The sequence below is a fragment of the Pleurodeles waltl genome, chromosome 8 (assembly GCF_031143425.1).
Source record: "Pleurodeles waltl isolate 20211129_DDA chromosome 8, aPleWal1.hap1.20221129, whole genome shotgun sequence".
NCBI lineage: Eukaryota > Metazoa > Chordata > Amphibia > Caudata > Salamandridae > Pleurodeles > Pleurodeles waltl.
Genome location: NC_090447.1, coordinates 461,014,155 through 461,037,156, shown reverse-complemented (window position 1 = coordinate 461,037,156; position 23,002 = coordinate 461,014,155). Strand labels below are relative to the sequence as shown.

General features: G+C 43.7%; 1 protein-coding gene across 2 annotated transcripts in view; it reads left to right on the top strand.

Annotated features, from left to right (window-relative positions):
- The window catches only part of RNF149 (ring finger protein 149), a 93,401-nt gene that overhangs the window by 8,284 nt on the left and 62,115 nt on the right, over window positions 1-23,002 (top strand). Inside the window, exon 2 of one of the 2 annotated variants that reach the window (XM_069204411.1) lies at window positions 9,217-9,351. The exons of the other annotated variant lie outside the window; for it this stretch is intronic. Within the exon in view, the coding sequence (XP_069060512.1) occupies window positions 9,217-9,351 (135 nt within the window). The remainder of the gene's footprint in view (window positions 1-9,216; window positions 9,352-23,002) is intronic. 2 annotated transcript variants of the gene reach the window in all.

The window sequence follows — 23,002 nt, the reverse complement described above, 5'->3', positions numbered from 1 at the left end:
GAAACTGAACACATGAAAATATAAACCAGGCAGTTTACACTCAGGGTAGTTCCCAGTAATTCTTCTGGGTGTGGTAATTCCTGAAACAGCCACCAAGACACAGCCCAGGCTTTGAAGGACACTCTGGGCAGTACATTTGGGTCTCCCTCCGGATACCTCTTCGAGCACAGACTCTACATTTCTTAGCTGGAAAGTCTTTTTTTGGGCGTGTAAGAAATGTGCTCAGCAAAGTGGCGATCTTTCAATCTAGCCACATCCTCCACCAGTGCTTCTCTAGGAACTCTTGCCTGTTCTACCACAATAAGGCTCTCTATCACTGACTCTTGAAATTTCACAAATGTCACCTTTGACTCTGGAGACCTATCCTTGAACACAATAAAAGCATTAAAAGTTGCCAAGTGGAACAGGTGAATTGCTAACATCTTATACCAAACGTAAGACTTACGATAAGCAGTATAAGGTTCCAACCTCTGATCAACTTTATCTACACCTCCCATGTGCTCATTATAATCTAAAATGCACACAGGTTTGCGCACTTCAGTAACCTGGCCGCAAACAGTCACGAGGGAAGTACTCTCATCATGGATGGTACTTAGCATGTAGACATCCCTCCTGTCTGAAAATGTCAAAGCTAGCAGCTCATCATTCCGCAAGGCACTGCACTGTCCCCTCTCAGGTTTTTTTTTTTTACAGACAAGCTCCGCTGGATAGCCTTTCCAGTTACAACAAATTGTGCCACAAGCAACAGTGTCTACTCTAAACAATACCTTGAACAACTGCACTCCATTGTAGAAGTTATCTACATACAAATGGTGACCTTTGTTAAACAGTCGTGTACCACGTTCCCACATAATTTTCTCAGTAACTCCAAAAGTGGGAGGACAACCAGGGGGGCCAATACTGGAATCCCTTCCAGTATAGACCCGGAAATTATACACACATCCTTTACTACTTTCAGACAGCATATACAATTTAATTCCATATCGTGCCCTCTTGCTAGGAATGTACTGCCTAAAAACCAAACAACCCTTGAAGAGGACCAAAGACTGTTCCACAGCTATTTCTTTGCCTGGAACATAGACTTCTGAAAAACAATCTACAAAATAATCAAGGACAGGCCTAATCTTAAAAAGACGGTCAGAATCAGGATGATCTCATGGCAAGTCTAAAGCATTGTCAACAAAATGCAGCATCCTAAGAAGAAGCAAATACCGATTACGACTCATAGTGGCAGGAAATATAGCCGTTGCCATCAAGGGACTAGTAGACCAATAAGAAGCCAGTGACTGCTTCCTTATTAACCCCATCAAAAGAGTCAAACCCCAAAACCTTTTCATCTCCTCTAAATTTGTGGGAATCCATTGGGTAGCTCTAGAGTGTGGCCTAAGTCTAGCAGCGTTGTCAAATACTGCTCCGCCTACAAATTAGTCTGCTCAACAATCTCTTCCAAAAACACATCATCCATAAATAATTCAAAGAAATTGACAGGCAAAAAGTTCTCTGTATTGACTCTACACCGCGGGAGACCAGTAAAGGCAGGCAACTCTGGCTGCTCCATGTTTGGGGCAACCCAGAGTTCAGGTCTTCCAACGGGAAACCTTTCAGCCCCAGGTTGTTGCACTAATGGCACATCAGTGTCTTCCTCTAAAACAGGCCCTTCATCTGCACTGAGAGTGGCTTCCTCATCAGAAGATTCCTCTCCGACAGAAACTTCACTGCCAGAATCTCTCACTTCCTCCTCTGCCTCATTTGCAGAGTCACTCTCATAATCATGATCAGACAATGACTCAAAAAGCACACCAACAACCTGCTGAGCGGTCATCCTGCGGCTAGCCATGATCCTTCCTGCGAAAAGTAACTGGACAAATGCACCACGAACAACCAGCACTGTATAAGATAAGCAATAAACAAAGTGTGGCTTTATACAAAGAGTTATGTATTTGAAAAACGCTACCGTTCACTTGCAGGAAAAACCTACTCATCAGCAACTACTCTGCACAGACACAGCAGTCACCAATGATATCCCACTAAAAAGAAAGAAAGAAAAGCAAATAAGACAACACAAATATCATTGTGCACAAATCTAAGGACAATTTCACACACAACCCTGCATTTAGTACACCACCTACAAACATGTCATTCATGCATGGCAACAATACTCATTTGGAGTAACTTGTTTTTACTTACCTAAAACATGCAACTATGCAAACCGCAGGGCAACCACCACCAAAACCGCAAAGAGCCACAGCAAAGAAAGCAAAAGCTTTGAACTAGAACAAAAAGGAGAGAAACAAATTATCACAAATGCAAATACTTCTACAGTTGACAAACACCCCACCATCAAGCATTTAGAAATTGGTGCCTAAGTGGATTCCGCCCCCCATAGGGGCAGATGGGCCTACAAAAAAATTGGCCTATCTGCCCCAAGGGGGGAAGAAAAACCCTTTAGTTGTATGTCCCCATGGGGAGCGACCCATGCCCAATGGGCCAACCCCCCAAAAAAAAAAAAAAACACACTATCCCTGGTGCATAAGTCAGATGGGCCTAAAAAAAATAGGCTGATCTGCCCCCAAGGGGCGCAGAAATGGCAAACAGTTCTAAGCCCCCCACAGAAATACACAAATTAAAAAAATCCCTGGCATTCCCAGATCAGCCTAAAAATAATAGGCCGCTCTGCCCCCAAGGAGGGCAGAAATGGCCATAAATAATATGCCCCCCTAAGGGAAGCGACCCTTGCCCAAGGGGCCGCCCCCCCCATCCTATAACCACACACACATTCTCCCTGGTGCCTAAGTGGCTTCTGCCCTCCTTGGGGGCAGATGGGCCTAAAAAAAATAGGCCGATCTGCCCCCAAGGGGGGCAGAAATGGCCAACAATTCTATGCCCCGCTTGGGGGGGGGCGCGGAAGACATGACGACCCTTGCCCACAGAAATAAACAAATAAAAATCATCCCTGGCGTTTCAGTGGTTTCTGCCCCCCTTGGGGGCAGGTACGCCTAACAATAACAGGCTGATCTGCCCCTAAGGGGAGCAGAAATGGCCATAAAACATATGCCCCCAAAGGGGAGCGACCCTTGCCTAAGGGTCCTCTCCCCGACACACACACACCCCCCCCCACCCCACACCACCCCAAAAGGAGAAAAAAAAATCCCTGGTGTCTAGTGGGCATTCTTGCTGCCCGATCACATTGGGGGAAATGAAAACCCTTTCCTTTTCCCCGATGCCTCTTTGTGTGAAAGCCCCCCACTTGCCGTAGGTGAAACGTAACTGTTTCTCCGTGATCGCACTGGAAGCAAATGGCTTCCAGCAAGACCGGCACCCTGTAATGATGTCAGTGCGCGATCAGGCGCTGACGTCATTAGGGGGAGTGGGGGGCTCAGGGTTGGAAGGGGAAGGACATCCCTGCCTTGAGGGGGTGGGAGGGAAGCCCACAGAGGGAGCGCTAGCGTTCCCTCCGAGCTCATGTGACAGGACGTAATGGTTACGTCCTCGGCACAGGAGCACTGTGCCGGTGGAAGTAACCATTATGTCCCCGGCACAGAAGGGGTTAAAGCTCGTGCACAAGCCGAGCACAGAGAATGTTTACCTTGTCAATCAAATAACAATCTGCGCGTATCATATAAGTTGCTTACATTTAAAAAAATAAAAAAAAATAATGCATTCAACACTCTGAAACTTTGACATTAGTAGGCCACACTATTGCATTACACCGACAAGCCCACGATTAGATGGATTTGTTGTCTTACTTCCCTGCTCCTGAATCAGTGGCTTTCTGCCATACTCTGGTGTTTATTTCCAGCACTTGCTCTTTACTTGCTTTTCCTGTCTTTCTTGCACATGTGTTCCACTATCCCCTGCTCCCTAGTGCTACACACCACATGGTTATCCTGCTCTACATGTTCAATGTAAATTTATTTTACCTTTATTTTTATCACTCCAATAGAGTGCATGTGTTTCCTTGCCCTTCCTTCCCCTCTTATTTTTTCCTACCCACCATGTGCTTGTTCCCTCCTCCCCCCACTGGGACCTGCTCCTGCACTGTCAACTCCCATCCTAGTTCTCATGTTAAGTGAAAATTCTTACGTGAACCGTGTGGTTTCAAAGGGCTACTGTGCTCCTCACATTATTATTTTTTTTATTCTTTGCAGGCATTTTTATTTTTGTTATTGCATGTGAACTTATCATTCTGTTATGGCCACCCATCACGTAAGAATGGTAAATAAAAATGTCCACATTCCTGGTGACATATGGTTCATGGCAGGAAGCAAGCCCAAGTTGAGACACATACATGCATATGAGTGGCCATCTTGGAATGGGTTGTATTAAATAGAAAACCCACTTTAAGAATGCTAACTATGTGCGCAGATGCATTTTGACGCATTTTCACTTGTCCAACAGACAAAAAAGCACAGCCGAGGCCCATTTGCTTTGCCAGTGCTTCTGACTCTGTTTAAGACATCCTTTTTGTGTTTAAACTGTGTCTTTAGGTTCCAATAATTCAAACCATGTGTACCTTTTCTTGGAACCAAAAACAACAATTTCCTCTGATGTATATTAAAACTAAAAAGGGCGCTTATAACTGCATGTAGTACACCAAGCGTCCAGGAAGCACTCACACTATTAAATTATAGTTATAATCTCTCCCAAAGCTTGTTAAATTGTGTAAATTCTTTTAAGTTTTATATGTGTGACAGGAAGAGTGAGGAGGGAGCTACGTTAATCACACCTATATGAATGGCCCCAGCCCTAACAGGTAACGCCTCTTGTGTACATGGAAAGCCCCAGTCTTCTCACCAACTCTACCAACAGTGCAATCCACACTTGTAATACCAGCTGCTTTGTTAAGCATCAGCTGAGCTACTTAATATGAAAAGAGAAATTCTTCTGTCTCATAAATATAAGGAAGAGAGGATGGGAAGATTCTGTGTTCAAGCTCGGAAGAACTTAAACCATATGAGAGGCAAGCATTTTGGAGCCCCACAAATTTGGAAATGTCTTCGGGCAGTTAGTGAGTTCAAGGTGCATTGGACGTTAGTAAAAGACATGGGAATTGGCATTCTGTTTTTTCACTATAAGATTTGGCTTATGAAGTGACACTTGTTAATGCACCGGCCACATGTGCTTCCTGGGGAGGTTTCATCTAGTTTTTAGGTCTTGGCTAGACAGTGCATGTGCTATCTCGAAGAGACCTGTGGGCTTCAGCCTTCCGACAGACTTTCAGTTTGCTTGCTCAATCATCGCTCTAAAGTGCTTTGTCCCCATTTGTCCATGGCATGAATATGTTGTGACGTTCCTGTGTTTAACCCTCCCTACAGAGCGTGGACCAAGTACATGTAAATATCCACAGAGCCTATTTTGGGAGTTACTTTTTTCTTTTGTCTGGTAGCACACCATACAGTACTTGTGTTTTCAGTTCACTTGTTCTTTGTCTTTTTTTTTTCCAATACAGTTTTATATAGCGCCAGCACCACCTGACTGTATTATTAGAGCGCTTTACATAACCACCAGTTGTTTTACACAAGGTTACATTTGTTTTGTAGGAACAGGGAGATTAATGGATTTGCCCAAGGTCACAGAATGTTGTGCCTACGCCGTGGCTTGAACCCTGTTTCCCAGCTCCACAGTCCGCAGATCTGGCAGTAACGCCACGTCCTCTCTTCCTGCCCTGAACCTTCTTTGTAGCGTTCCAAGTTATCCCTCCCCCTTCCGCCATAGGGTCTTTAATTCTTCACCATTGGCTCATTTGTGTTTTATTTATATTCCTCCCTCAGGTCGACTGCTGTGATCGGTTTCTCTTTCCATGCTGCCCGGTTTCGCCCTCCAAAGCTTCATGGGGACGGTTGCTTCCATCACAGTCTGCCTGCTGTGCTAAAGCACCCTGGCACTCCATGCCCTCTGCCGACCCCTCCAATTACCCAGCCACCTTTGTTGAAAGGGATGTCCGGGTCTCTGTCAGACAGGTTCTGCTCCGGACCTCCCTCCTCAGGGTACCATGTTGCAGAGCAGACTGCTTTGTAGTCGGGTAGGGTTTGTTGAAGAACGGACCTCCATCTCAGACTTTCCCCCGAACTGCAGATTCAGCCTCTTGGACATATTCTCTCCCATCACACGGGGAGCCATTGGGGAAAAATAAGAAATTCAATGCCAGCCCGTGAGGGAAGAATCAGTGAGCCTTTACATGCTGGACTAATGTGATGTGTAGGGGGCGCTGGAGTCAATTCACTTATGTAAGACAATAACATTCACAACGCCAATTGCTCTTGGATTGCCAAGACCTATTGGCTTTGCCAATGCTTGTTTTTCTTTTAAAATTATTCTTGTTATTTTAGTGCCACACAGGCGCCTTCAGTGGATTCCAACAATACTTCTCAGGGCCATTGGTCAAGATGGGGAGACCATGCCCTTCAACCAAAGGGACAGTAAATATACTGTGCTCCCATTCAGATGGACCATTGGGGGTCAAAGTAAGCAACACTACCTCAAGCCTTGAAGAAAAGAGTGATGGGTGCGGAGACTGCAAGAATTACTGAGACTCACTAATGAGTTTAGGTGTCAGTGGTAGTGCATGCAGCTGGAGGAGAGATCGGTTGACTGAACGGCTCTGGCAGCGTTCGAGATTTCCTCCAGTGTCTATACTTGGACGACTTTATTCTAGCTCAGAAATGTGAACTTTGCAGCAAGTACTTTTCACAAAATAATAAGTCATGCAGGTTTCAGTTCGAGACTGACTGTACAGAGAATGGAGAAATGATATATTTATTTGTTTTGTATAGGGGTCTACAGATTAACTTATTTACATTTTACAATGCAAGTGTGTGCAAAGCCAAGCTTGCAGAACGTTGGTTTCTGACTAGAGCCATTTCACTTTTCACGCTCTTTATCACCACTCATTTTTTGGAGGTTGTTAAAAAACAAAACCCGAAATTTGAAGTCCCATCGGAAACTACTTCCTCCACCAGTCCCCTCCCATTGCTTCATTAACCTGCACATTTTCTGGGGTGTTCTTTTGGAATTGCTCAGTCTCCCCTGTGTGGGATGTTTAAAAAAAAAAACACTTTCTGTTGCTCTCCAGTTCTAATTAGAAATTGTTTGTTGCCACTAGTAACTTTTGCCATTGAACTGAAGCCCAAGCACCTAAGGTATCTGCCCCGAATGGACCACTCCTCTGTTAGCTTTTTTGGGAAAGATTACTCTATCCGTATTTCCTCCAACCTTTTTTCCATGCCCCAGTCCCTCGCTTACAACACAGCAGTGAACCGTTAAACTTTATAGTTGTCCAAAGCATTATACTACTAACTAACAAAGCATCCCATTCTTCTTCTTTTTTAATCTCATAACTTCAAATTATAGATCAGCTGTAAGTGACTTGCCTACTGGATTGATTATTTTATTTTTTGCATTTGATTGTCTGGCACATCCCTTCCTCACTAGTTTTGCCCCAGAAAAGACATGCTTTAATTCCTAAGATTGTGCAAGTCTTGTGGTATAAACTACTCACCATGTTGTACACCACTTTGGCACTTCCTTGCTTTTTCGATGTTGGTTGATGTTGTATGTATTGGAGATGCTGATTTGCACCTCACCAAAGGGACTCCCAATCCATTACTCCTTGTAATCCCTGTTTAAGATCATTACAGGTATATCCTAAGGTAACCTGGTGTGATTTAATATTCTGAGGATGCTTAGATAGAACCTTTTGAGACTGAAAGTTGACAACGTTTTCAGGAGTTGGAGTAAGGACACTAGCTAAGTAAGTTTCGTTAGTTTAAATAACACATTATAACACTGCAGCATACTTCAAAGTTGCAGCAAAGTGACATATATTAAAAATTAAATATACCTTTTAAGTAATGCTCGTATAAAGTTGTTCATCCCTTTGTCTGTTTTAGAAGACAGGCGGTTCAATGTAAGTTGATCATGTTTTTAAAAAATAATTGTATATAACAAGATGCACAGCTCATTCCCCCATGATGAGAGTTAAAGCATACATTGCATTGGCATACGCATTGTACAAGAGTTTATTTTTTCAGCAATGAAATGCCCAGATAGAGAGAGGCATGTTAGATATGCGGAAGATGAAACTATTACCAAATGCTGGAAAATGGGTTTACAGAAGCCATTACTTTAAAATGGTTTAGTATAGGACCGTGTGTGAATGCCCACTAGGTTGGGGGCACTGGTAATTACCTAATAGTCTGGAATTGATATAGGGAGGGAGGTACTTCTAGCTTCAGGCCTTCAATCGGGTTATGTTTTTTTCCAGTGTTGTGTGAGGAGGGCCTGATGGAAGTGGCAGCTTGATGCATTTTTGTTGTAGAGTTTCTAAAAACGACTTAAGACGTAACATGCACAGTGCTTGAGCCTCGAAATCTTTACCATTGTACAATTTCCCTGATAGTATTGGTGTTGTTCAAGATCCGGTATGCTCATATTTTCACCAAGCACGTTCACAATTATTTTTCTGTTTGTGATATACAAAATAGCTGAAGGAGATAAGATGCAGTTGTCTCCTTCTTCAAATTATTTGGCTTGTTGAGCTGTAGTTCTTCATCTTGTAGTCTCCTTGGAGCAAGAGAACTGCCTGTTTTGAGCAGCTGTATTAGAATTTTCAGGCCGATTGAACAGTTATCTGTACGACCGTGTATTTATTTTTGACTAGTTTTATAAAGCATAATGTGTTACCTTTTGGTTTACCTTGGAGCACTTCAGAATGTAGCAAATGTATAGCTCGACGAAAGAGTAGGGAATAGAGAAGGTGGAGTCCCATATGATGGGTGAGTACTTATACCTGATAATCTTTTATCACAACCTCTCTAAACGTTGCTCAATCAGAAATCAAGCTTAAACTGTTTCGTTTTCAGGAGTTTGCTGAGTCGCTTGTGATTTGGCCAAGAACTTGACCATCGGCTAGTATGTAACCCCTAATGGAGCGATTGGGTGCAGGGCGTGTGGCGCAGAGGTGTGAGATAGTGAGGAGGTATGCTTGCCAGTTCCACGTCCTCTATATTCACCCATTTGAGCAGTCCCATGTGAAGGCTAGTCTTTTTGGATGTAAATGATGTGGTAGTAGTCGTGCTAAGATAATCTAGATGTCAAGGTCTTTACTGCAGGAAGGTTGAATTCTTCTGCTTTATCACAGTACTGGGTCAAGAACATTCAAGTCCATGGCTGTATACGCCTAATTTTTTTTATATCCTTTTTTTTGTTCAAATAAAGGACAAATACAGGAACTTAAACAAATGATGAGTTGGCATATCTCCCTCGTCTGTAGTGCCCCCCTGACTGGATACTCCGGTACACGCCTGTGGCTAAAAGTCAGAAAATGCAGAGAGAAAAAATACCCCTCCCGAGGTAGGAAAATATGCCCATCACTTTTGAATTGAAATAGGAGCAGTTGAGTATATCAGTCTTTTTGATTTCTGAAGTTTGACTTTATATTTCCGTGGTTTTTTTTCCATTGGTCAACTGAATTTCAACTAATAGGAGCTTAAAAAGTTTAACGTGAGTTGTAGATGTAAGGTTTAAAACAAAGTATACATAGGAAGAAGCAATTTGGCTCTAGCCGGTGTCTAGGATGGACAATCCTTTGACTGGACATAACTTGGAGACTGCTGCATGAAGTCCCAACATTAAGAATGCACTGAAGCATATGCATCAACTGTGATAGAACAGCGTTTGCTGCAAGGCTGGAAATTAAGTGGATACAAATTAAAATTGCCATGATGGCAGTAATTGTCACGTTAAAGAGGACCTGGAAAGAAGCATCTCGAACATACACATAACAGAGAAAATGCCTTTGATGTAGCAAGACATTTGCTAAGATTATTCATTTTCTTACAGTACTAACTGAACCATCTTGTGTTGTCACTGTATGGATAGTGAGTCTGGATATCCTACAGAATTTAATGTAGGATCTCTTTGTTCGACTAAGGGTGCTGTTCTGTGAGCAATTTAAAAACCAGTTCACTAAGTCTAACTCTGTAATTAGAACTCTGTTCACATCATTAAAATGTGCACTTTGTACCTAAGTGTTACGGTTTCGCTCAGTAGAGTTAACGTTAAGAATATAAAACAACAAATTACACCAAAATAGATTATGAACTTCCCTTACAAATACATTCTAAATACTAATTTGTGAAAATAAAGCATGGTTAACACAACTAGATCCAAACAAATAAAATTGGAAAAAGGTAATTCTAGAGTTGATGCAGATATGCTAGTCAGCCTCTGAATCCCTGCACGAGTCAAAAGCATGGAAATGTTATTTTGTCCTCTTGGACAGGGCTCCTGCTGGGGTTGAAAGGTACAGTTTTGCCTAAATTGGCCAAAACCAAATACCAATTTCCTGATTGGATTTCCTCGTCCACAACCATATAGAAAGGTCATCTGGTGGGGTTTCCTCTCATAGAACTGAAAATGCACTTGGATATTCATTGCTTATGCTCGCCTGACAGGTATTTTATAGGGAGCACTTGCTGGCTGATCACTCAGAACTCAGCTGACTGTTTTTCATGCCAAAGTTCCTCTCTGGCTTGTAACCAGAGGTAGGTTGAAGGGACTTACTTCACTCGGCTGCTTTCAAGGTGTCTCTTTTATTGGATGACTACCATCACTTCTGGAGTCGACCGTCATGTTGGTACATCATCAGTAGTACAAAGCGAAACTGTGAGCCTGGCTTTCACATACCTCTTTCTTTGCATCTTGATTAAATACATTATGTTTTTTAAACATTAACCACTGAACAAATGTGTTAATTTTTATATTCTAATAGTTCTTTTGTGTCTTACTATTGTCCATTTGTTTGCCGGTTTCCCAGTTCTTTTCTCACAGAAGTGCTTGGTAAATTAATTCAGAAGTATTTCACAACTTCCTGCCACAAACTCTTTCAAGCTTGAAGGCATCAAGAGATTGGGCTTTCCATTCTTTTTATTGGTACAAATTCTCTGTTTGTACATAATTGAAGTTTGTTATTTTGTTTGTGAGAGGTTACTTTGCATATCTAACCTTTCTGATGTAGTGGGATCAAGTCATTTTCGCCACTCTTGAAACAAAAATTTGTAGCACAAGGTAAAGTAGGTAGCCCAAGACTCAGTTCCTTGTGGAGTATGTTGAGTTTCTTAAAGTTACTGAGGCCTATCCTCCCTTTTGAATACATTTAGAAAGGGTTTCATCATTAACTGGAATGCTACTGGCAAAGTGGCAGAGGAAGCATCCCCATGAAATGGTGACTTTTTAGGGCAGTTACACTTTTGATGGCCTTAGTCTACGGTGCTAGGTTAGCTGCAGTGGGTCTGCGATTGACAGAAGTTTGGGCAGGAAAATTAAGGCACTCTCAGACAGGCACGGTTATTGCCTTTACTGAGCAAGTATTTAAGAGCCAGCATTTTAACTGATGTTAATTTAGGTTCCAGAAATACCGAGGGCCACCAGGAGTACTCATTAAGTAGGCCGCCCTGCTAAGGTATCCTGCAAACAAGCTTATAGACATAAGCCCATATCTTGGGAATACGACTATTGGGCGCTCCGCTTTAAAAACCCGTTTTTTTTTTCTTACAGGTTATAATAAAACCAATATCCTGTTAAATCTGTATCTTTCTACAGCTTATAAAACTAACATCCTAAAATCATAAAATGCAGTTGTGTCCAATTTGATGCCTTCCTGGGTGTCCTGTTGTAATGTTTTATCGTAGAGCACAAACATCTTGAATTTTTCTGTATGAGAAACAATCCCTATGAAACAGACCCTGGTTAACTAGGACTTTAAGTTAAAGGAAACCGAGTAATTGCTTACAAGTTTGCTAAGAAATATGTCAGATGTTTATGTTCTGTTAATACAACCTGTCGTCTTCAGACCAGTATGGTATTGTAGTTTAACATTTGTACAGCTTTTCTGATCCCTGTTGATGCTTGAAGTGCTTCAGGTGGTGGGATAAAAGGTCTGGTGAAAGGCTACCTCGTTTTGTGTGCTGGTTGATGGTGTGTGCACTGTAGCTTGGCCTACATGGAAAGTGCTGTATTCCGTGAGGTTCAGAGGCTTGTTTTGCATGAGATTTGGAGGAGCCTTCTATTTTTATAGTGTCAGATCTGTAGCTGTGGTTACACATGTTGTGTAGCAGAGAGTAGTAAGATGGAGTCAGGCTTGTGGCTACACAACCTCTTCCTACATTCTGCCCTGTCCCAAAGCCGGTGATATATTGAAACAGCTTGATTTTTACTGTTTTCTGGAATTTAAGGAGGTTGGGGGTGAATTGTATTCTGACTGGGAGAGTGTTCCAGAACTTCACCAACTGAATGGAGTTTAAAAAAAAGAAATCATTCTAAACGGTGTACTTTCTGAAGAAGGTGGTTATTGGCAGTAACGCCGTGGTGTATCAGAGTGCCCTACTTTGCCAGTTAGTGCAGTGTGTGAGCTTAAGGAAGGTTGGTCCTGTGCCGTGGATAGCCTGGTAGGCAGTGCAGTGAGCCTAGAATGAGACATATTTTGCCCATGGCAGCCAGTATAACAAAGGGCCATGATGGCGTGGGTCTCCTGCGGTAGGTGTAGAAGTTGATGGGCTGCTGTTTTTTGGCTTAGCGGTAGTATTCAGAGTAGAGGCCACCCAATTTGTTGTCCGGTGCTATCATTGAGACACAACGAAACAGATGATGGTGGCTTTCACCCAATGAGATAATCCTTGATGTGGAATCAAGTTTGTGTGCTTTATAAGGCACCCTTTGCCCCTTATTGTACCTGTGATGTAAGAGAATCCTTAAAGTTAAGGATCAGTTCCAGGTCTTCCAATTCATTGAGGAGGTTGGTGGAAAGTCTCAATGTTGAGTGAATAATACTTTTTCTGCTTTCTACAAGTGAAAAAGTTCAGGTTTTGACAAATTGAACTTGGAGTGGCTATTTAACACCTGTTGATCTGCTTCAAGGCTTTAACCTTTAGCACTGGAATTCAGGTCAAAGGGAGGGTTCTGTCTTTAGGACAATATGGGTGTCATCAGCATAGTTGTAGTGGTTAAGAGTCATATATTTGATGAGGTTCAGGAAACAAATCGGTGGGCGTTGAAGAATAGAGGGAACGTGATGGACACTTCTAGTGTGTCAGCAAGTAGAGGAAAGTGCCGAGAAAAATGAACACTTTGGAGGTTAGATCTTTCAGCAAGGTAGGAAGAGACCCAATCACAACCATACCTCGAGTTCGAATTTCTTTTTTTTTAGTGTGGGGTGCCGATAGAGGTCCTAAGATCCACAGGAATGTTGTCTTTCATCAGGGGAATTCTTAGATGACAATTCTAGCTGGTATGGTGAAGGGGAGAATGTTCTTGAAATCATGCATAAGCATTGGTCTGTTGGCTAGTTGGTAGTGCTACTAGTCCTGAGGAATTCCTTGAAAGCAATGGCAGCGAGTCTCTTGAATGACAGTAGCCTGGATTTCTAGCTATGAAATATGTTTTTGTGTGATGGAGGCTGAAGTGACAATGTAAGGGATTTGCTAGGAGGTATGCTTCCAGATTCTTTGCTTTGAGATGTAGTGGTCTACCAGTTCATTGCAAATGTTCCTGTGAGTGGTTGATGCAGAAGAGGTTCACTATAGATTCTGTAATTGGGTTGTATACTTCTTTACATATATATGTAGCTTTGCAAAAAGTGACTGGTGTAGTGAAGCATATTTGTTTTTTGAATAGCATATTGTAGATTATTTTGAGACTGAGTCTCTCATTAGGGTTATTTGTGTTTTTCAATGGACGTTCTAGTTTTCTGTTATATGCTATCATCTAAGTAAGATAGTCTCTCTTCTATCGACTTTTATTTATTTTTTGTGGGTATATGAGTCTTCAGAGGAGGTGAGTTTGGCAGAGGAGGGTCAGAGGTAGAACTGCTGAACGGACATCATGGGGTTGCTAGGCATCAAACACATTAGCTCTGTTTTTTTTTTTGTCCTTGGTCTGTTGAAGATCTTGGGTTTTCAAGGATGGTGATGTGAAGAAAGCAGAGGGGGATGTTAGGTTGAAGTGAATGACTGGAAGAGGAATTCCATGAAATGAGCTGATTTCCCGTATGTTTAAATTTCCTGGTAGGATGAATATTATATTGATGGTGTGCCTGGCTGAACGTTTGGGACAATGGCCAATTGATGGAAGTTCTAAGTTTGAAAGGAGAGATCTGGGTTGTGCCTCATCTAGCTGGCCGAACAAGGTGTTAAGGTTTGCCCATATACAAATGTCGGGGCAGTTAATGGCAATGTTAACTATGGCATCTGAGAAGGCCGAGTTATTCAGAGGTGGCTTGTATATCAGTAGCAAGGAAGAACAGGAGCTACTAGACTGATAACAGTGAGTTAGTAACGGTTCACATTTTTAGAAACGAAATCTTGGGAAGCTGGCAGTGGGTAAGACATTCCTATATGCCTGCTGCTAACCTGTCTTTCTGAAAGGACTGGCACTTTCTAATCTGAGTTTTCTAATCTAGTGGAATGGCCTAATTTAGTGTCTGGATTGTATCATTGCCTAACCAGGATTCTATCATGTAGGATAGGTCCAGGAGTTTTTTTGTTCATTGATCTTGCATTATTGAGGATACAGGACTGTGATTAGAGAGCGAAGGTGGGTATTGGTTAATGGGAAGGTGGGAGGCAGTCCGAGAAGAAAGGTTGATAGAAGTTATAGTCTCACCCTTGGACCATGGAAAGGTGAGTGAATTGATGGTGGTAGGACAGACAGGAGGAATAAGTAGTTCTAGAAATTAAGATGGGAAGAGCAGACGGGCACCTGGAGCAAGAGGAGAAGTGAAGTGGGAGAAAAGAGATAGTATTGTGGAGTTTAAGACCAAGAACTGGCGTATGGACCAAGCTGGAACATCTGAGATAGATTAAAAATTGGGAGGGGAGGAGGAAGATTTTTGACTCCTGCAGTAGAATTCATGAGATTGTGCAGTTGCAAGCAGAGATGAACGAGCTTCAATTTGGGTATGAAATTAGTATGGGAAATGTATTGTGAAAACAGCAAGTCAGTGGAGGGCTCATTGTTCAGAGGGTAATGAGATGGAGAATAAGTAGAAGAAATGATCTGGTGAGAAGGAAGTGGAAGGGGGAATGTAGGAGCGAAGGGTGAATATAAAGTAGTAAGAGGTTGACTAGGAATTGAGTGAAGAGAAGCAGATCGTGAGATCAGGCTGAAAAGTTGAAGAAGCCATGCTTTATGCCCATTCAGCATAACATATAATTTTTTAGTTCTAGATTTGTTATGACTTGGGGTATCACAGAGAGGTGGGAGTATACCCCTTTGGATATGTGAAGGATCCGTTTTACCCGTTTGAGGGGGGGGGGGGGAACTGCACACATCTCAAACGTAGGTTCCAAGGTCTCATAATTCGGAAATCAAATGGAAAGGAGAGTATTATTCCCGCAGCCAGAATACTTCTCTCACATCAGTAAGTACTGTGGCTTGCTGCTAGCTAGAGCATCCACAACACAGGACAATGAAGTGTGAAATGCTAGCAGCCGGCTTTGTCATCCTTTTCAAATCAGCTACGAGGGACAAGCAAAGAACAGTTTGGATCTAAGAACTTCCTCACCTTGAAATACAAACACTACAGTCCGACCCCTTGCCCCTGCCATCTACCGAATGGCAGTGCTCAGGATGACTAATCAGCATATCCTTGTGAAACAAAAGGCCTTTCGCCCGCTTTTTTAAAGTGTTTAGGAGTCCTCCCACCAGCAAGAGGCATGCAGGCAAGACGCTTTCACCGTCTAGAAGATATCCTCACTGTAGGAGGCTGGACTGGTTTGTAGTGAGTACCTAGGGGTACTTGCACCTTGCACCAGGCCCAGTTATCCCTTATTAGTGTATAGGGTGTCTAGCAGCTTAGGCTGATAGATAATGGTAGCTTAGCAGAGCAGCTTAGGCTGAACTAGGAGATGAGTGAAGCTCCTACAGTACCACTTAGTGTCATATGCACAATATCATAAGAAAACACAATACACAGATATACTAAAAATAAAGGTACTTTATTTTTATGACAATATGCCAAAAGTATCTCAGTGAGCACCCTCAGTATGAGGATAGCAAATATACACAAGATATATGTACACAATACCAAAATATGCAGTAATAGTATTAGAAAACAGTGCAAACAATGTATAGTTACAATAGGATGTAATGGAGACACATAGGGATAGGGGCAACACAAACCATATACTCCAAAAGTGGAATGCGAACCACGAATGGACCCCAAACCTATGTGACCTTGTAGAGGGTCGCTGGGACTATTAGAAAATAGTAAGGGTTAGAAAAATAGCCCACCCCAAGACCCTGAAAAGTGAGTGCAAAGTGCACTAAAGTTCCCCAAAGGACATAGAAGTCGTGATAGGGGAATTCTGCAGGAAAGACACAAACCAACAATGCAACAACGATGGATTTCCAGTCGAGGGTACCTGTGGAACAAGGGGACCAAGTCCAAAAGTCACAAGCAAGTCGGAGATGGGCAGATGCCCAGGAAATGCCAGCTGTAGGTGCAAAGATGCTGCTACTGGACAGTAGAAGCGTAGGTTTCTGCAAGAACGACAAGGGCTAGAGACTTCCCCTTTGGAGGACGGATCCCTCAAGCCGTGGAGAGTCGTGCAGAAGTGTTTTCCCGCCGAAAGACTGCCAACAAGCCTTGCTAGCTGCAAATCGTGCGGTTGGTGTTTTTGGATGCTGCTGTGGCCCAGGAGGGACCAGGATGTCGCAAATTGCGTCAGGGGACAGAGGGGACGTCGAGCAAGACAAGGAGCCCTCTCAGCAGCAGGCAGCACCCGGAGAAGTGCCAGAAGCAGGCACTACGAGGATGCGTGAAACTGTGCTCACCCGAAGTCGCACAAAGGAGTCCCACGTCGCCAGAGAACAACTTAGGAGGTCGTGCAATACAGGTTAGAGTGCCGTGGACCCAGGCTGGACTGTGCACAAAGGATTTCCGCCGGAAGTGCACGGAGGCCGGAGTAGCTGCAAAAGTCGCGGTTTCCAACAATGCAGTCTGGCATGGGGAGGCAAGGACTTACCTCCACCAAACTTGGACTGAAGTCACTGGACTGTGGGGGTCACTTGGACAGAGTTGCTGGATTCAAGGGACCTCGCTCGTCGTGCTGAGAGGAGACCCAAGGTACCGGTGATGCAGTTCTTTGGTGCCTGCGGTTGCAGGGGGACTATTCTGTCGACCCACGGGAGATTTCTTCAGAGCTTCTAGTGCAGAGAGGAGGCAGACTACCCCCACAGCATGCACCACCAGGAAAACAGTCGAGAAGGCGGCAGGATCAGCGTTACAGAGTTGCAGTAGTCGTCTTTGCTACTATGTTGCAGTTTTGCAGGCTTCCAGCGCGGTCAGCAGTCGATTCCTTGGCAGAAGGTGAAGAGAGAGATGCAGAGAAACTCGGATGAGCTCTTGCATTCGTTATCTAAAGAATCCCAAGAGACAGAGACCCTAAATAGCCAGAAAAGAGGGTTTGGCTACCTAGGAGAGAGGATAGGCTAGCAACACCTGAAGGAGCCTATCAGAAGGAGTCTCTGACGTCACCTGATGGCACTGGCCACTCAGAGCAGTCCAGTGTGCCAGCAGCACCTCTGTTTCCAAGATGGCAGAGGTCTGGAGCACACTGGAGGAGCTCTGGGCACCTCCCAGGGGAGGAACAGGTCAGGGGAGTGGTCACTCCCCTTTCCTTTGTCCAGTTTCGCGCCAGAGCAGGGCTAAGGGGTCCCTGAACTGGTGTAGACTGGCTTATGCAGAAATGGGCACCAAATGTGCCCATGAAAGCATTTCCAGAGGCTGGGGGAGGCTACTCCTCCCCTGCCTTCACACCATTTTCCAAAGGGAGAGGGTGTAACACTCTCTCTCAGAGGAAGTTCTTTGTTCTGCCATCCTGGGCCAGGCCTGGCTGGACCCCAGGAGGGCAGATGCCTGTCTGAGGGGTTGGCAGCAGCAGCAGCTGCAGTGAAACCCTGGGAAAGGCAGTTTGGCAGTACCAGGGTCTGTGCTACAGACCACTGGAATCATGGGATTGGGCCACCTATGCCAGGACGGTATAGAGGGGGCAATTCCATGATCATAGACATATTACATGGACATATTCGGAGTTACCATTGTGAAGCTACATATAGGTAGTGGCCTATATGTAGTGCACGCGTGTAATGGTGTCCCCGCACTCACAAAGTCCGGTGAATTGGCCCTGAACAATGTGGGGGCACCTTGGCTAGTGCCAGGGTGCCCTCACACTAAGTAACTTAGCACCCAACTTTTACCAGGTAAAGGTTAGACATATAGGTGACTTATAAGTTACTTAAGTGCAGTGTAAAATGGCTGTGAAATAACGTGGACGTTATTTCACTCAGGCTGCAGTGGCAGGCCTGTGTAAGAATTGTCAGAGCTCCCTATGGGTGGCAAAAGAAATGCTGCAGCCCATATGGATCTCCTGGAATCCCAATACCCTGGGTACCTCAGTACCATATACTAGGGAATTATAAGGGTGTTCCAGTAAGCCAATGTAAATTGGTAAAATTGGTCACTAGCCTGTTAGTGACAATTTGAAAGAAATGAGAGAGCATAACCACTGAGGTTCTGGTTAGCAGAGCCTCAGTGAGACAGTTAGGCACCACACAGGGAACACATACATATAGGCCACAACCTTATGAGCACTGGGGTCCTGACTAGCAGGGTCCCAGTGACACATAACAAACATACTGAAAACATAGGGTTTTCACTATGAGCACTGGGCCCTGGCTAGCAGGATCCCAGTGAGACAGTGAAAACACCCTGACATACACTCACAAACAGGCCAAAAGTGGGGGTAACAAGGCTAGAAAGAGGCTACTTTCTCACACTCACCCCCATCCATGCTAAGCCAGAGGTATTAAAATGGGTTTTACTTTGCTTTAGTAATTAATACCGTGAGACAGACCTTAAGAGTAGACATCAGAAGGCATCCGCAGCAGCATTTATAGAATATCCTTGTCGATGTTTGTATTGGATATTTGCTTGATTTACTCTGTATATTTTATAATTTTGCTTTGATCATGAGGTTACCACTTCAGACAAGCACAGTCTAAAATTCTTAATAATTTCCTATATGTGTGGCCAGCCATTACGTTACACTTCCAAACCTTGAGCTGATCAGCTGTCCATGCTAAGGCAGTGGTCTATCAAATGTTTAACAGTAGACAAGCTGTTCACTCGATTCAAGAGCCTGTCAAAACTACCTAATAATCTCACATGCATATAACATTGTTTCTTTCTACAGCTGTGCATTGTTAAAGTGCATGCTATTGCAGAAATCTGCTCTATCTTCCCAAGTCCCTCCATGTACAATTTGACCTGCACTTAAAGCTCCTGATTATCAACCCACCTACCTACCATCTGCATGAACTCTCATACCCCACACGCACATGTATGATTACACCTAACGCCTACTAATGTAATCCACCACAAAGACACTAGAGTAATTGCCTGGGGTATAATTGAGACCACAAGACTAATCACCACTGAATTAACCACTAACCTTGCGTTCCAGAGAAGCATAATGCCCGGCAAAAAGCGCTTCAACAACTCATCGGGATGCTAAGTGCTATACAAAAAAAGCAATTGAAAATGCCTAATGTTAATCAAAATATGGTCTTGTCTAGCATCACGTTTAATTCTGTGAAATCATGGTGCCACAGTTCCTGTGCCTTGGAAGTTTTCCAAATATTTTACTAATATTTATTTTTGTTAGTGTTCGTATTTTTACCATAACTGAAGACAATATTGGCTGAATGTTCTTAATGTTTGGTTAAGTTGGAACAGTACAATACAGAGGAATGCTGTATTTGTCTGACTTGTCACCTTAAAAGTGGTTTCCCTGAAAATGTCTGTGTCTAATAATGTAGAAGCTGCCAAGCACTCTCTTGCCTTATTTACTAGCTCTAAAATTTCTGCCATTAATCGCGGAGCCTTATGAAATCAGTGCACCTGTGACCATACTCATCAGAAAGTTACGTCATTCTTATAATTTGGACAGTGTATGAGGAAGCGGATGAGGAAGTGTATCTCACTTTCCACAAGACCCGTTTGTGCCCTCTCTTTTGAACTTAGTCTGTGATCGGTGACAGGGGCAGACTATTAATTCAGTAGGGTGAATGCAGGGTGGGCTGACCTGCATTAATGCCTTTAGGGCTGCTTCCGTGCAGACTTCGGGCCAGTCCTGTGCTAATTCAGGACATTTTTATTGCAAGTGTTCACATTCCTCCTTATTGGCGTCTTTACATTTATTTATTTTGAGGGGGGGGGATTGCATGTAGCAAATTTTTTAGGTCTACAGCTCCCCAGTCTTTGGTATTTTATTTTGTTTCTAGCAAAGCAAGTGATACATTGTTATTCTTAATGTTCCCCCACCTGTAAATTCAGTTAATATCCCACCAAGCTACATTTAAGTTTCTACTTTATAGAGTAAATCTCACACAATGTCTTGGTCATGTTCTTTCCATATGATCCTTTAGGCCGTCTCCTAACTCTCATCCCCCCCTGTTACTTCTTCCACCCAACCCAGGCTTGGATGGGAGAAGTCCTTTAATTTCAAGATTCCAGGGACCACCATGCCTTCTCAGGCATCCGGGCCAGTTGCTTGTAGGAAGGAAAGTGTTTACCTCTCTTGTCATCACTGCCACCTGTGCATAAAACACAGAAAACTGCAGCAAACTCTAAAAGTAAATTTTTCCTTGACAGATTTGCAGTTTTTTTGATATGTTAAAAGGTGCTGGTTATAGCATGGTTTGGGTGTGATTTTTAGGTTCGACATGTATCCCCATCCTTGGCGACCCTACTGTATCCTTACTTTAAGGGGTCTCAAGTCCGCTTATTTCAGCCATTGGTTTCTTTTGATCTCTGATCTTCGATGAAGGACCCACTTCCACATTTTTATTTTCTTTTTTTCTTGACTCACCATTTTTCTATTCGCTATTTCGGTGTGCCCTTCCAACTTCACTGAAATGCCTGATTATTTTACATCTGAATTCTGTTGGTGAGCTGCCAGGTAGCGCTGATGAACCTGCGCTGACAAAAGCTTCAGATAAATGGATTCTACAGGAAAGAAAGTAGCCTTTTTTTAGGTGTGAGTCAGAGACCGCTTTACCTTGTTATGTCATCCTCGTATTCTCCATAAAAATTATAATGCAGATGCCTAAATGTAAAGCATATAAGGGATTTCAGTCAGCCCTCTACGTTTATTAGTCTGATGAGATGGCGATCACATTTTGCTTCCACTCACCACAACAGTCCTCGTGGTACACTGAGTGATCCCACTTCAACCTTTGGCTGCCTTCCACTGAGAATTTTGGTATTTTGCCTGATGGCAAGTGCCTGGCCGCTTGAGAAGCCGAAGCATTACACTTCCGTGCCAGTGCAGGTGTGGCTGGGCTGCTGAGACACTTCTTTATTTATTTTTTATTTTTTGCATATGTTTGCAAACAAATAAGTTCTACACATGCCAATGCCACAAATGTCTTTACCAGTGCTTGTTTTCATGCAACATCTATTTTTTCAAGTTTTTTCTGTACTCGATTGTCAATGCCACCTGCAAATACGAATTTGAAACGCCAGTAGTGGTTTGACGTTTGTGAAGGGAGCACATATCTCATCCGTAATCCATACAACTGTCAAAGCTATTGGCTTCGGGCATAACCATGAACAGACCACAACACTCGTCATTGAGGGATAAAAGGCCGCTTTAATAGAACAGGTCTGGCAAACAAATAACCTTGGCAAAAGCCTCACAAAACTAATTGAACCTCACTAATACATAAATTACCTCCTATCCCCTCCCCCTCCCTCTAATACCCATTCCACAACTACCCCTTAACCCAAACACCTTGACCTGACCTACCCTTTACCCATCCCTTCTAAACTACCCTTGCCTGTAAATCCCTGTCCAGTCATCTTTATGTCGATTCCCTTCCCCACCCGAACTGCTTCTTGGCCCAAACCCCCCGCAGCCAGACCTGACTATCAGCGGCAGCCACCCCAACCTCCCCCACAAGCATACCCATCATGCATTACTACGCACAGACCTGCCCTCTTAAAGAATAACCTATGACAACACCAATGCCACAAATCCTAGATACTAACTAACCCCCCACCCAACAAACCAAAACAACAAAACAAAAAACCCAAATAAATGAAATCCTGGGAGGGCGGGAGGGCACGAGCACAACACGCCTACTAGGTGTGACGACGGTCAAAGAGGCCGCCCACACCCAGCCCTTGCCATTTATACCCCTACCCAATGCCCGCCTTATCCTGCCCTGCCAACCAATCCCCATAACTCGGGCCGTGGACTGTACCACGGATGCCCGACTAGCCCGGGGGGAGACCGGGCAAGCCCTTTACTCCCCCCAAGCCCCCATCGGGCATAACCATGAACAGACCACAACACTCGTCATTGAGGGATAAAAGGCCGCTTTAATAGAACAGGTCTGGCAAACAAATAACCTTGGCAAAAGCCTCACAAAACTAATTGAACCTCACTAATACATAAATTACCTCCTATCCCCTCCCCCTCCCTCTAATACCCATTCCACAACTACCCCTTAACCCAAACACCTTGACCTGACCTACCCTTTACCCATCCCTTCTAAACGACCCTTGCCTGTAAATCCCTGTCCAGTCATCTTTATGTCGATTCCCTTCCCCACCCGAACTGCTTCTTGGCCCAAACCCCCCGCCACACAGGAAAACCCGGTAGGCGTTTTCCTGCCCCCACCCCAACCCTACTATCTATCCCAGGGCTTCAACCCCAATAAATCCGCAATAAGCATACGCAAATCCAGTAAATAAAGCTCATTACCTAAGAAAGAAAGATGGACCCCATCCTGCCTGAACAAAGCCACCTCTGAGCCCACAATGTTATCATGGCTCAATATAGAAAACCCATGTGACCTACAAAAATTTTTCATCTCTCTGTTCACTTTCCGCCTCTGCTTCTCAATACCTTTAAAAGAATGAGCACCCCTCCAGACCCTC